At 39.5% G+C, this 14,461-nt stretch overlaps 1 protein-coding gene across 1 annotated transcript in view; it reads left to right on the top strand.

Annotated features, from left to right (window-relative positions):
• LOC149559216 (protein CLT2, chloroplastic-like) overlaps positions 1–4,074 on the top strand; it is a 151,593-nt gene extending 147,519 nt beyond the window's left edge. The window contains exons 9-10 of the mRNA XM_089833140.1: positions 3,366–3,491; positions 3,632–4,074. Of these exons, the coding sequence (XP_089689266.1) occupies positions 3,366–3,491; positions 3,632–3,789 (284 nt within the window). The 3' untranslated portion in view covers positions 3,790–4,074. The remainder of the gene's footprint in view (positions 1–3,365; positions 3,492–3,631) is intronic.
• Positions 4,075–14,461: the final 10,387 nt, after the last annotated feature.

Below are 14,461 nucleotides of genomic sequence, written 5' to 3'. Positions count from 1 at the left end.
AATCATAATCAAGCCAAGTACTGTAGTGCGGGTATTGTTCACGACACTGTAGCAGCCAGCAATAAATGTATTCTCCAATTTAAGTACAAATAGAACTCCAAAATGAAGCTCTCCTGAATGCCAAATTCAGTGGATATTTCACCACCTCAAATGGTTGCAACACTGAAGAATCGACTCTCCAATGGCTAATTGAAATCAGAAACCCTTAGTTTCTTCTCTGAAGTTTATATCAAATGCAATTGATACTAATCGGATGCCTAAAAATGAAGCTCTCGCCTTTATTTATTCTTTTCCTTCACCCTTCTAGAAGGAAATAAAATATTATTTAATTGCACTCTTTAGAAGCTTCCCCCTTTCCAATACAATAATTAGTTGTGCTTTTAAAAACTTAAATGAATTAAATATAAAGTCATCTTTAGATTTATTTATTTATTGACTTTAATTCAATTTATTTCTCCTTATTTCTCCATTTAGTCTTCGGAAAATGAAAACTTAAGAACTCCATTGAGGGTCTAAAAGATGGGGAACATTATACTGCAAGATAAGAAATCAAAATAAGAAACAAATAAACAAATAATAAGCTTAAACAAACAACATTGATTGAATCAACTCATGATGATCAAAGGGTGTAATTCTTGTTGTCAAGTCGAGCGGTAGGTTTAGTGTCATGCTTGCTAGCAATTGGTAGATAGGTTGATGGAAGATATCCATAACCTAGTTGGCGGCCGAGCCGGCACTCTAACACCAAGATGCTCAATGGCAGGACAGGGGTGTCCCAAGCCTAATCTTAAGTAGGGAGGTTCTTTCTCAATTGAGATTGTGTGAGGATACTTAAGGGTCCGCGATTGGGAGGTTAAGCCCCTGAAAATGCTTCTCTTATCTACCAGATGCCATGACTCGCAGAAGATAGAGATATGATTTGCATACAAGTTGTCTTCCTCTTAATAGGTACTTTATTTTTATTTATTTAGTATTTACTCTTTCAGTTGAATATATGCTAGTGTTATTTATGCTTCTGGTGAGATTGTGTGTCAGTTTATCAGCATCAACATTTCGGATCATACTCAATGATCCATTATCAGGATGAGAGAGCTAAGAAAAACATGAAGCATAAATAAGAATAGCATGGATTGTGGAAATCTGTTACAATTAATATATGCTAGTGGTTTATATTGTCAAATCAGTTGCTCTCTTTCAATGGACTAGGATTTCAGTTAATCTGTTACAGCCGTTGATCCCTTTTCTTTTGAATTCTTAGGGTAGTTGTTATAACCATTTTCATGTGAATATGAAAGATATTGTTTCTTTGTTTATAATTAATTTTTTTATTTTTATATGGGAAAAATTAGCATGTTACAGGATTTAGAAGCCAACATAACTACTACTAAAAACTAAGCTAGTTGACCAAACTACTAGGCAAAAAAGGGATCCCGTTTGCAATGGGGCGATGTGTGAAAAGGTCACAAGAGGTTCTTTATGATCTCAAATGATGCTATATACTTACTAAAAGGTCCACCAATCTTCTTTGATGTTACCTCCTTGCAGTCTTCATTATAGAAAAGGTATCCTAGCTCTTACCCGTATTGGTATCGTACTCAAGATTATTTTTCTATAATTAAAAGCTAGGGAACAATATTATTATAATGAGGCTTCGTTTCTTAAGGAACCATGAATCTCCTTGCAAATATCAAGATCTTTTTCTGATTTTGTTATGAAGACAACCATGAAGTATCCTTTTAGTAAAAGGAGCTCAACAAATCATGAGGGCTTCCAATTGTGATGTACTTAAGCTTGCAAGATTTTGGTTTTGAATCTGCACATTAGGGCTCTTTCTTAAGTAGCAATAGCCAATCCTTCATGAATTCCATAAAGGAGATTTCTGGAGGTATGTCTAGCTAAGGGAACTTATGGTCCATTGTGCCATTTTCATCCTCTTATACACTATTTCCAATGAAGCATGGGAATACCCACCCAGCCCAAAACCCAAGAGTACTCAATGCAGGGACATCCCTGAGATGAGTACTTGGAGTACCCAAGTACCCTAGCTGCCACATCGTGATCGCACTGGCCTTCACACCACTTGGGTGCTTAGGTGATTATGGACGTCAAGGGTACTTGGGTGCTTCATCCACTCTATTAAGAGGAATAAATAGACCTCTAAGAGAGCAGAGAAGTTAGTTTTTGTACATAATGTCTTGTGTATCATAGATCGCAAGACACACATATACAAAGAGAGCTCAACCACACAGCAGAATGTAGAGCTAGAGGATCTATCTTAGATTGATGAGGATAAGATTACAAAAAGAATAGATATAGGATTAGTTGGGTTTCCTTTGGCAGAACTTGAGCGCAGGGAGTCCACTTGTTCTAGTGATGAGGACTTTGGCCTGGAGGACAATTAGAGGCTTCCCATCACTACATTTTGTCATTTCGAAATGATTTTGCAGTCATTTTGATATTGATCTTGATTCATATCATGCATGATGCTACTCATTGTGGTCATCTTTATAATATAATTGATATATAATAGAACTAGTATAAATCCTATTTGCTGATAATTTGGATTTCTGTTTGAATTTTGATTTTTGAATGTTACTATTGGGTATATATTACATTGAACGTTCAATAGTTCTAGTTTGTGTTGCAATTTTTCTATGTGCAAGTATTTCAATTTGGTATGTTATACTGAAACAGTTAGAATGGTGGTTGTTGTTGCACCAAAAGATCAATCTGTTAATGCTCAATACAACCAATGGACTTATAGAAGACATAGGAGGCAGTTAAGCCATGTCGCGAACCCCATGAGGTACGCTGGCCCACTGCCAACAATAGCCCTCCCAATGTCACTCAACACGACTTGTGAGTATTAAAACCTGTAACCAAGCTCTAAAACCACTTGTTAGAGTGGCAGTTGTCATTGCACCAAAAGATCAACCTATTAATGCATGATTGAACCACTGGAGTTATAGAAGACACCTGAGGTCATAACTAGCTCATAAAGGGTTTCAGGCTTTCTATAAATGTCTCAACTCTTGAAAGATAATTTTCACCATATGGTGCACCATGGATAAGTAATTCTTCTTAGTAGGCGGCAGTTCACATTTTTCTCTTATTGTTAGTATCAGAGTGAAACTCATTAAAAGCTCCATTTCTCATTTTGACCTAAATATTTTTTTGCTCTTAAACATTAGTAATTGGCCTTTCACACATTGAATTGACAGGAATACTGATGGTTGTAATTAAATTTGTTAATTTTCTTCTAGATTTCCTTTTTAACATTATAGCTTAATTGTTTATTTGATGTTAAACTGTTTCAACATTTTAGTTGCATCCATAAATGACATTTCACTTATAATGTCTTCCAGGCTGTGTAGGAGCCCCTCTATTACCTCTGCTCTTCATTACAGTAAACATGTGCTTCAACATTTCTCTACTTCGTCTTGTGAAGATGTCCTCGGCAGTGATTTCTTCTCTTTCTGCAACACTTGCAGGTACAGTGAATGACTTATGCTGCTGCTAATTTAAATATTCTATTTATCAATTATTATCTGATATATGTTATATTTGGAGCCTTTTGTTTTTTCTATTCTATTGCTATACCTTACAATGTGATTTTCTGGCTTGTTTGCAGTGCCAATATCCATTTATGTGTTTACTCTTCCTCTTCCTTATATTGGTGCAGAGCCCACTCTGCCCCCAACCTTTATTTTGGGTGTTGCTATTCTTGTCTTTGGATTGGTTATCTATAACTTGCATAGAACCACAAAGGATGCTACCAAAGAGCTATAACTCAAATTAATTCATAACGATGTGAGTTTGGACACTTCCAAAACATTAAGTCCATTGGTAGCTAGAACATGAGTTTGGTCAGAGTTATTAAAATTAATAATAACTTTAAAACATGAGTTTCTTTGACATGTATACTCTCGCGTAGAGATTTTGTTACAATTTTGTTTCTAGAGTCACATGAACATTGCCATCACAAGTCAGAGGAATCATGAAGTCTTCCCAAATAAAAAGTCAAAATGTATGCTTTTTCTTTGGAAATTAGTAAATGTCTCTACTTTTGGTTTAGTTTGGACTTTGTCCGATTTTAGATTGCACTTTTGAGATGGTGTGATTGTGGATAGTGCATTTTGGTTTAATTTGGTTCATCCATGTGAATGTTCTTATCTTCAAATAATGAAATACCCTAGTAATAGATTATTTTAGGGATTACAATAATAACAATAGGCACTCCAATTATCCATTTTCTTTGTGTTCTCTTGTTTTCTGTTTCTTTTCCTCTTATTTGACTTCTAACTTGAGGAGGTGGCTCTCAACAGCCCAAACTATTGTAGGTAACTGCTTGTACATTGGGTTGATTCATTTTTGTTTCACCCACAGTCCTCTAATACTTTCCAAAAGAAATCAGACGGGAATTTCAGTGTAGGGTTAATATTTAGCACCTTTTCAGAGTATGCTCTCAATTTTTCGTGCAACATAAGATAAGTTAATAAGCTATATGTCCTTCACAATTAACAGAATGCTATAAAACACAGGTTAACCTCTCTATCCACTGCATCATAGTCCTCTTAAGACAAAGGCATGCACACACAACACTCAAAATTATCCATTTTTGCATCACAAAAAAGTTTGGACCCAAGCCCTAGCCATCATTTTTGTCGTTTCCATTCTCTTTAAAGCCCCTGAGATTTAGACATGCATGGCAGTTAACCTCTACTCTATTGCTTTGTAGAGCCATATCAACATTGTCATGGTCCTCATATGGAAGAAACGCTTAAACCAAATTGGATAGCACATTGTTCTCCTACTGTTGTATTCCCAAACAAAGCATGGTAGGACACTACAGAAAATTAATGAACAATGAACCAATATTGTGATATTGCTATTAGGATTTAACTCTGCAGTTTTTGAGTCAAACTCACTGACCCATATTTCATGAGTAGTGGTTTTACACAGACCCATATCTCATGACAATGAATATAACACTTAGCACTCATTAGATCTAGGTGATGTTTACAGAGGTGTTCCCAGGTCACCCACCCCAATACTACTCCAGCTCGAGCACGCTTAACTACAGAGTTTCCTCCATGGTTAAACCCACTTTGCTTTCAAAACCATTTGCAAGCAATATTCAAAGATGTGAAACTCCTCAGCTGAGATGGAATGTACGGACAAATTCGACTAGCTCAAAGGCCCTTACAGTGGTAGCTCTTTGTATTGCACTAGAAAAAATTGTTTGACAGAACTAAGGGAGATATATTCTTAACAATATGCTCAATGGGGAAAAAATCCTGACCAAATTACTGTAATGTCCCCATTTTAGCAGTTGACCAAGTGTGTGTGCGTTAGCCTTGTTCTACATGGTCCCAAGGGCTAACGAAGGGTTTAATGGGATCTTGGAGTGTTTTGGCCTAGTCATTTCCAGTTTGGGCCAAAACGAAGTTGATTTACTCAGTTTCAAGCATACTTACTATTTCTAGTAAGTCGGCAGGACACAGTGCAGGTCAATTTTGGTGATTGGATTCGATACTCCTCGGTGAGAGCTTTCCGATGAGCTATCACTCACATTATTCGGAGTCCGATTGCTAATACATTTTAATGCCTGAAGTTTTATTAAAGTAACGTCTAATTTAATTGTAAAATATTAAAGTGTTACTTTAATATTTATTTTATGGTGATGTGTACCCAAGGGAGACATAAGGGGTATTTTGATATATGTTTTATATATTACACATCTTTTATCCCACATTGCCCATATGAGTTGAGCGGACCCTTGGGAATAGAATAAAAGGAAGAATTTGGGGCTTCATTAGACAGGTTGAATATGAGAAGAAATTGGTGTGTGAGTTGCAGCCCCGTTCTTGGCATTTGAGGACGTCTATCCTCTCTTGTAACATTCTAGACGTCATTCCCTTGGGTTTTGGCCTTTGGAATTCTTTGTTATTGGCTTCATTATCAGGCAGTTTAGTTGCATTTCCGGCTACAGGCAGATTTGGTATTTTGCTCATATCTTCTTCACTACTTGTCTGACGCTTATGCCGCTTTGAGGGAATGGTATTATGAAGGTAGTGGACTGATTGAAGGACAAAGTATTGTAGCAGCAAGTTCGAAAGCATGGGCTGGAGTATTATGTCAATACTGCTGAAGTAATTAGCGAGTTGATAAATCTGCCATGTATTTGGTTTTATGAATTCCGAAAATAACATTTTATTAGCAGTAGTTCATTTCCACTTTGCATATCATTGTAGTTTCTTTCTTGCTTATGTTGTATGATACCAATTCCATGCATGAAACACAACAAACAAATAAACGTTTGATTTCCGGAGTTATAAGGGGTTTAAAACATTAAACGGAGAAATAAGAAGTTGAATGCAAACTGTTTGACATAATTCCTTTCAGCAATTTGGTTTAGTTTTTGGGACATCCAGGGGTGCCCATTATAGTGGTATCAGAGTTATAAGTCCTGCCATCTTGTGGAGGTCTTATAGGGAATTTGGAACAGCCGGATAGAGGGAAAAATGTTTGACGAAATGTCAAAACACTAAAATCAGAAATTTAAAAAAAAAAAACACAAGCTAAGCATTTATCTTTGAGCATGCGATAGAGGTCTTATAATTTCCGCGATACCAGAGCAAGACAAAATAGGATTTCAGACTTGCAAAGCAAACAGTCTAGTACATCCGTGCAGGTGGACATTGAACCCAACCATACAGACACAGAGGAGATATTCTTTGATCAGGACAATAATATGGGTGATCGAGATGACAAGAATACAGGATTAGGCGGAGGCAGAAATGCTGGTCCAGATCAGGGGGAGGTACTATTCCGACAGTTACTGGATACATTAGAGCAGGGGCAGCGTATGCAGCAGGAGCAGAATAGGCGAATGGACATGATGTTGCAGCTCATGGCTAGACAGATGGGTGTCAATATCAATCCAGGTGATGCCAACAACAGAAACAATAACAACGAGGGAAACAATAACCATGAAGGCCAAGGTGAGATGACCCTAGCTATAAAGGTCACTGTATCCCAATATTGTACTGTGGCAATTTGTCAAATAATTTGCAAAACAGGCTCTGATACCACTGAAATAACCCTGACAGGTTATTGCTTTCTCCAGCACCAAAAAAAACTCTTTACACTTCAGCTCTGATACCACTGAAATATCCCCGACAGGATTATTGACTCTTTAAGCGCTATAATTTTAAAACTTCAAAGGTTTGACATTTCGTCAAACAATTAGCAATCAAGGTCGCTAAGAACCAGTGATGAATTGATGTCAAATTTGTAGTCGGAGTTGCACTATGAAAGACAATGTACTATGAATTTTGCCATGCAAAGGGAAGTATCTCATTAATTCACCAAAACAATAGATAATAATGCCAATAATGTTTATGAAAGAATCAATGTCAATAATCACACAATGACCCAGATTATATAGGAATAAAAACCTGAGATTGCCGGCTCCATCAATGATTATGAAGGGCTATTAATATCGAATCTGCTGATCCCAAACTGATGCCGCTAACGAACTGCCAAGCCACTGTCCCGTCTGAACTGGTAATCGCTATTCCGGTTGCATGAAATGATTATTGATACAATTACAGTTCAGCCCTGTATTGTAATCTTGTGTCGGTTCGGCATTGTCCCGAATTTGGCCACCTACTCATTATTGCTTGATTAATATATGATCATCATCACTTACAAATCTGCTCCCAACGTATTTGGATCAGTTGAATGTGTACTTTCTCTGTGTTTTAATCAGCTGTAAGACTGTGGCTTTGACACATCCAAGATCTCATCTATATTGAGTTTGTAGCAGTTGACAGTTGGATCGACCAATTAAATCATGGAAGGACATGTGAAGTTTCTTCCTTTGGCCTGATTGATATGGACTGGTTCAATCGGCGCGAGCTGGAATGAGAGCTTGACCTCTACATACACATCTTCCTTATCCTGACATATATGTTCATTGCTAAGATCTGCTACAATACCAAGTCAGGCTCGATTATACATTCTGATATTCGAACCCGCACGCGACCACCAATTAATCGACTTGCTGAGATTAACAGCCTTCAATCCGGTTCGACGCGAATGAGTTCCTCCTGTGGAGTAAGCAGGTTAATATGTATCCAATAAACTCCTTGCGTAGCGGGTCTCACGTATCAACTCCGCCTGCTGCTCATGAATGTTTGCCAAATCTGAGCCGGTAAAGATTCTGAATCGCTGGCCCTGATCCCAGATAATCATCCTCTCAAATTTCACTTGCGTGTGTATCGAGTGCCCTTATTCAAGATGTCGGTACTGATTACAGACTCGCCGTTGATACTCATATGTTGCAGAATTAAAGAGTTGCGATGACACTCATATGTTATATCTTGCATAGAGTCTAATAAAGAAGGATGAGATCAAAATACGATGATGGAGGAGAGACGATGCCAGCAGAGCACAATGTCTCAAACATGTGAAACTGGAAATGCTATGAACGGTCAGGTATAAGGAAATACACTGAAGCCTATAAAAGATATGAAAACGAATCTGCGAATACACCAAGAGCATAGATGACGAATGCCTGCCTATGATATTTGTGGCAGTGCCGCTGGAAGATTGACTTGGAGACTCGCCTTCTTTCCTAGATCTGTTCAATACTGCAACTAATCCTGAAAATCCTAGATTATATCTTCAAATATCAACCCTCAAAAAGATCCCCCGAAATTGTTGGTCTTGAGCCACAAATGATTGCTCCGATGAAATGACTGAATGTCACCTCCAATCTGCAATAATTCAAATGATATTTCACACCCTCAAAATTGCGTACCAATTGAGAGTTATCGTTCTCAATGGCCAGTTGTGACAATTGTAGAAACCCTAGGTTCCACAATGCACCCGTGATTGAATCACAACCTGAAAACAAAGAGATAAAACCAACTGCTTGATTCGAATGGAGCCCCGGGGTGCCTATTTATTCTTTTCTCTCCATCCTCTCCAGAGACTTCTAGAACATTTTTGATCTTATCCCTCAAGTGACTTTATTAAATATTTTTATAATCCAAGTCACTTTATTAAATATAAAGTTATCTTTTAATAACTATTTATTTAATTAAAATAATTAATTAGTCGTCCTTGGACAACCATTAATTAAATTAATTAAATCGAACTGTCACCAAAAAATTGGGGACATGACACAAGGCAACAACAATGGTCCTGAGAATAACATTAATGGTAATAATGGACACGGCAACAATGGGAATGAGGCTGATAACTTTAGACACGTTGCACACCCAGCACGGACTGCGAGCTCGAGACCTCTTCTACCCACTTTCCCACCCAGAGATCCGGTTCAACCAGTAAACGAACCGCAGATTACCGAGTTACAAGATCAGTTCAGGAGGGACTGGGAGGCTAGTGGACCAGAGTTTCGGGCGGATATTTCTCTTAGAGATTATATGGACTTGAGGATGAGACACATGCCTAAAGCAGGAGGGAGGAATCAAAACTTTGAGTTGAGGAAGAAAGTTGGAAAACTTTCTTTACCTTATTATGATGCTTCAGGGAAGATGACTGCACAAGCTTGGGTGCAGAAGGTAGATACATACTTGCAGCTAAATCCTATGCCTGAGGAGGAGGCTATCAAGTATGCGGCTATGCACTTGGATGGCGTTGCACATGAATGGTGGCATCATGGCATGGTGACTTTGGGGCATAATCAGATTACATCCTATGAGGAATTCACCGAAACATTGATTGGGAGATTTGACACTAAGGATCCCGAGTTACATTTTAAGGAGCTAGCACAATTAAAACAGTCAGGTTCTGTGGATGCTTACATTGCCGAGTTTCAGCGCTTGTCTGTACTTGTTACTGATATCTCTCCTAGGAGATTGGTGGTGTTATTTTGTGATGGTCTTGCTGATCCATTACGAGGTTGGGTGAAGGGACATGATCCACTCACGTTAGCTGAAGCAACTAAAAAGGCACGAGATTTAGCCCCTTCGGTATACAAAGGAAAAAACCATTCAACAGATTCTTCCTACCGCAAGGACAAAGACAAAAAATCGTTTCAGAAAGAGTATAGCAAACCCAAAGAAGGATCAAAAGGACTAGACAATGAAACCTTGAATGAACTTCGAAAGAAGAAGTTGTGCTTCCATTGTAGAGAGCCTTGGGACTTATCTCATAAATGTTCTCTCAAGGCTAAGACAAATCAAATGGAGTATTTTTCAGCAGAAGAGTCAGAGTCAGAAGGGGAGGATCAGCACTCCGATTCAGATGAGGGTAACACTATAGAGGAGAGCAACATTCCTAAGGATGATAGATCGTTGGCACGCTTGACAGGGGCCCAAAAGGCAATCACATTCAAGGTCAGGGTTACTATCCAGGGGCAGAAAGTGATATCTCTTATTGACACTGGGGCTACACATAACTTCATAGATGCACAGTTGGTAGCCAGGAGAGGGTTACAGACAGAGGAGCATGATGGGTTTAGAGTCATGGTGGCTAACAGTGATAAGTTATTATGCACTCGGAAGATATCTAATCTTCGCATCAGGTTTGGAAATGGCTACGAGTTGGAGGATGAGTTCTATGTTGTGGACATGGGAGATTATGATGTCATCCTTGGCATGACATGGATGGCTTCACTAGTTGAGTTCACACTCAATCTAGCGAAATTGGAGATGAGATTCCAGCATGAGGGCAGAACTGTGGTACTTAGAGGGCTTTCAGATGGAGGTTGCAGAGTAGTGTCCTTGAGGAGAATGCATAGACTTTTTCATCATGATGACATAGAGTGGGCGGCAGAGTGCCACATTATGCCAACTTCACCAGAGCCACAAGAAAAGAGTCATCCACTAGATGTCCAGAAGATACTTGATAGACACGCTAAAGTATTTAGCGATATTCCTCATGGGGTTCCTCCTGACAAAGGGATGGAACATGTTATTGAGCTCAAGGAGGGAACCAAACCAGTTATGATTACTCCCTATCATCATCCTAAGAAACACAAGAATGAGATAGAGAAGGCGATTAAGGATTTGTTGGAGATGGGGTATATCAGGCCCAGTAAGAGCCCTTTTGCTTCAGCAGTAGTATTGGTAAAGAAGGATGGGACGATGCGCATGTGCATCGATTATAGGGCACTGAATAAGAAAACAATTAAAAACAGGTATCCCATTCCTAGGATTGATGAGTTGCATGGGGCATGCTTCTTCACCAAAATTGATTTGCGATCCGGATACCATCAGATCAAGATGAGAGCAAAAGACATTGAGAAAACAGCCTTCCGATGTCACTATGGCCACTTTGAGTTCATGGTTATGCCATTTGGTCTAACCAATGCACCCGCTACATTTCAGAGTTGTATGAACCAGGTATTCAGGAAGCAGCTGAGGAGATTTGTCATGATCTTCTTTGATGACATCTTGGTATTCAGTAAGACCTGGGAGGAGCACTTACATCATCTAGAGGAGGTGTTATCTATTCTGGAGAGAGAGTCATTGTATGCCAAGGAATCTAAATGTGAGTTTGGCATGACTGAGCTCCTTTACCTTGGGCATATCATTAGTGCAGATGGCGTTCGGGTTGATCCCGAAAAGATTAGAGCTATTGTAGAGTGGCCTACTCCCACAAACCTTACACAGCTTAAGGGATTCTTTGGTTTATGTGGTTTTTATAGGTTTGTTAAGGGATTCTCACAGATTGCTACACCCTTGACAGATCTTACCAGGAAAGGAGCCTTCATGTGGACAAGGGCAGCACAGAGGTGTTTTGAGCATTTCAAGTAGGTAATGTCTTCATGTCCAGTTCTAGCTCTACCGGATTTCACGAAGCCTTTTGAGCTTCAATGTGATGCATCAGGTGATGGGATTGGAGCAGTATTGATGCAGGAGAAGCATCCCATTGCATTCGAGAGTAGGATGCTCCGAGGAGTTGAGAAAAGTTATTCTGTCTATGACCGGGAGATGTTGGCCATAATGCATGCATTGGCCAAATTTCGATCATATTTGGTAGGTGGACGTTTTGTGATCAAGACTGATCACAATAGTATTAAATACTTCATGAGCCAGCGTGATCTTAATGACCGGCAACAAAAATGGGTGACTAAATTGCAGGCTTATGACTTTGACATAGAGTTTGTCAAAGGTAAGAAAAATGTGGTGGCTGATGCCTTATCTCGGAGACCTCATTTATGTGCTCTGGCAAAAATTTCAGGAGATTGGAGAGATCGGATTATATCAGAGTATGTGGGAGATGCTTGGGCTTCTGGATTGATTTCAGGTACCATACAGGATGATCGCTATGAGGTAATAGATGGATTGATCAGAGTTCAGGACAGGGTTTATTTGTGTCCGTCATCACATTTGAGAGAGGCGATACTGAAGGCATTTCATGATGCACCCACAGCTGGACATCCGAGGGTTTTCAAGACCTACAGGCAGATCCGAGAGCGGTTTTCATGGAAAGGGCTCAAGGATGATGTTCAGAGGTATGTCAGGGAGTGTGTGGTTTGTCAACAGAATAAGGGAGAGCACACATTTCCTGCAAGTTTATTACAGCCCTTGCCCATTCCTGATAGGAAATGGGAAAGTATTTCGATGGACTTCATCACTGGTTTACCACGAGTGCAGGGAAGGGATTGCATCTATGTGGTGGTGGACCGCTTGACGAAGTTTGCTCACTTCTTTGCTATTCCGTCCACTTACACAGCAGCACAGGTGGCAGATCTTTTCTTTAAAGAGATATTCAGGTTACATGGGCTGCCCAGATTCATTGTCAGCGACCGGGATAGTAAGTTTATGAGTGTTTTTTGGCAAGAGTTGTTTAGGTTGTGTGGTACAGATCTTACACCTAGCACTAGTTATCATCCGCAAACAGATGGGCAAACAGAGATTGTGAATAAATGGGTGGAAGGATATTTGAGGAACTATGTAACTACACAACAAAAGGCTTGGATTAGATGGTTGCATATGGGAGAGTATTGTTATAACACCACTTATCATATGTCCATCAAGATGACTCCTTTCATGGCACTTTATGGTTATGAAGCACCTAGCTTCATGGATTTAGTTTTGGGGGATAGTAGAGTGCCCAAAGCCAAAAACTTATTGCAGGATAGTCAGGACATCCTGAAAGTGCTCAAAGAGAATATACAACAGGCCCAGAATCAACAGAAATTGTATGCTGATCAGCACCGAATAGAGCATAGCTTCGAGGTAGGGGATATGGTTTACTTGAGGCTACAACCATATAGACAGTCATCGCTCAAGAAGAGCGGAGCTGAAAAGTTGAAACCTAGATTTTATGGTCCCTACAGGGTGATTCGCAAAGTGGGCAAAGTCGCCTATGAGCTTGAGCTTCTAGAGGGCAATCGAGTGCACAATGTGTTTCATGTGTCTAGGCTTAAGAAAGCCATTGGTCAGAGTGTAGTGCCTTCTGCAGATTTACCCCCTTTGGATGAGGAGGGGAAGCTTGTGTTAGTACCCGAGGCTATTCTGGACACCAGAGAGAGGAAGCTTAGAAACAGGATAGTGAAGGAGTATTTGGTCAGATGGAAAGACCTGCTGGAGGAAGATTCTACATGGGAGAGTGAGCAGGTTATTCAGCAGGCTGGACTGAGATTGCTTGAGGACAAGCAATTTCAAGGGGGGCGGACTGTAATGTCCCCATTTTAGCAGTTGACCAAGTGTGTGTGCGTTAGCCTTGTTCTACATGGTCTCGAGGGCTAACGAAGGGTTTAATGGGATCTTGAAGTGTTTTGGCCTAGTCATTTCCAGTTTGGGCCAAAACGAAGTTGATTTACTCAGTTTCAGGCATACTTACTATTTTTAGTAAGTCGGCAGGACACAGTGCAAGTCAATTTTGGTGATTGGATTCGATACTCCTCGGTGAGAGTTTTCCGATGAGCTATCACTCGCATTATTCAGAGTCTGATTGCTAATACATTTTAATGCCTGAAGTTTTATTAAAGTAACGTCTAATTTAATTGTAAAATATTAAAGTGTTACTTTAATATTTATTTTATGGTGATGTGTACCCAAGGGAGACATAAGGGGTATTTTGATATATGTTTTATATATTACACATCTTTTATCCCACATTGCCCATATGAGTTGAGCGGACCCTTGGGAATAGAATAAAAGGAAGAATTTGTGGCTTCATTAGACAGGTTGAATATGAGAAGAAATTGGTGCGTGAGTTGCAGCCCCGTTCTTGGCATTTGAGGATGTCTATCCTCTCTTGTAACATTCTAGACGTCATTCCCTTGGGGTTTGGCCTTTGGAATTCTTTGTTATTGGCTTCATTATGAGGCAGTTTAGTTGCATTTCCGGCTACAGGCAGATTTGGTATTTTGCTCATATCTTCTTCACTACTTGTCCGACGCTTATGCCGCTTTGAGGGAATGGTATTATGAAGGTAGTGGACTGATTGAAGGACAAAGTATTGTAGCAGCAAG

The sequence above is a fragment of the Cupressus sempervirens genome, chromosome 5 (genome assembly GCF_028749045.1).
Source record: "Cupressus sempervirens isolate cs-2001-9-10 chromosome 5, ASM2874904v1, whole genome shotgun sequence".
NCBI lineage: Eukaryota > Viridiplantae > Streptophyta > Pinopsida > Cupressales > Cupressaceae > Cupressus > Cupressus sempervirens.
This window is presented reverse-complemented; position numbering and strand designations above follow the sequence as displayed.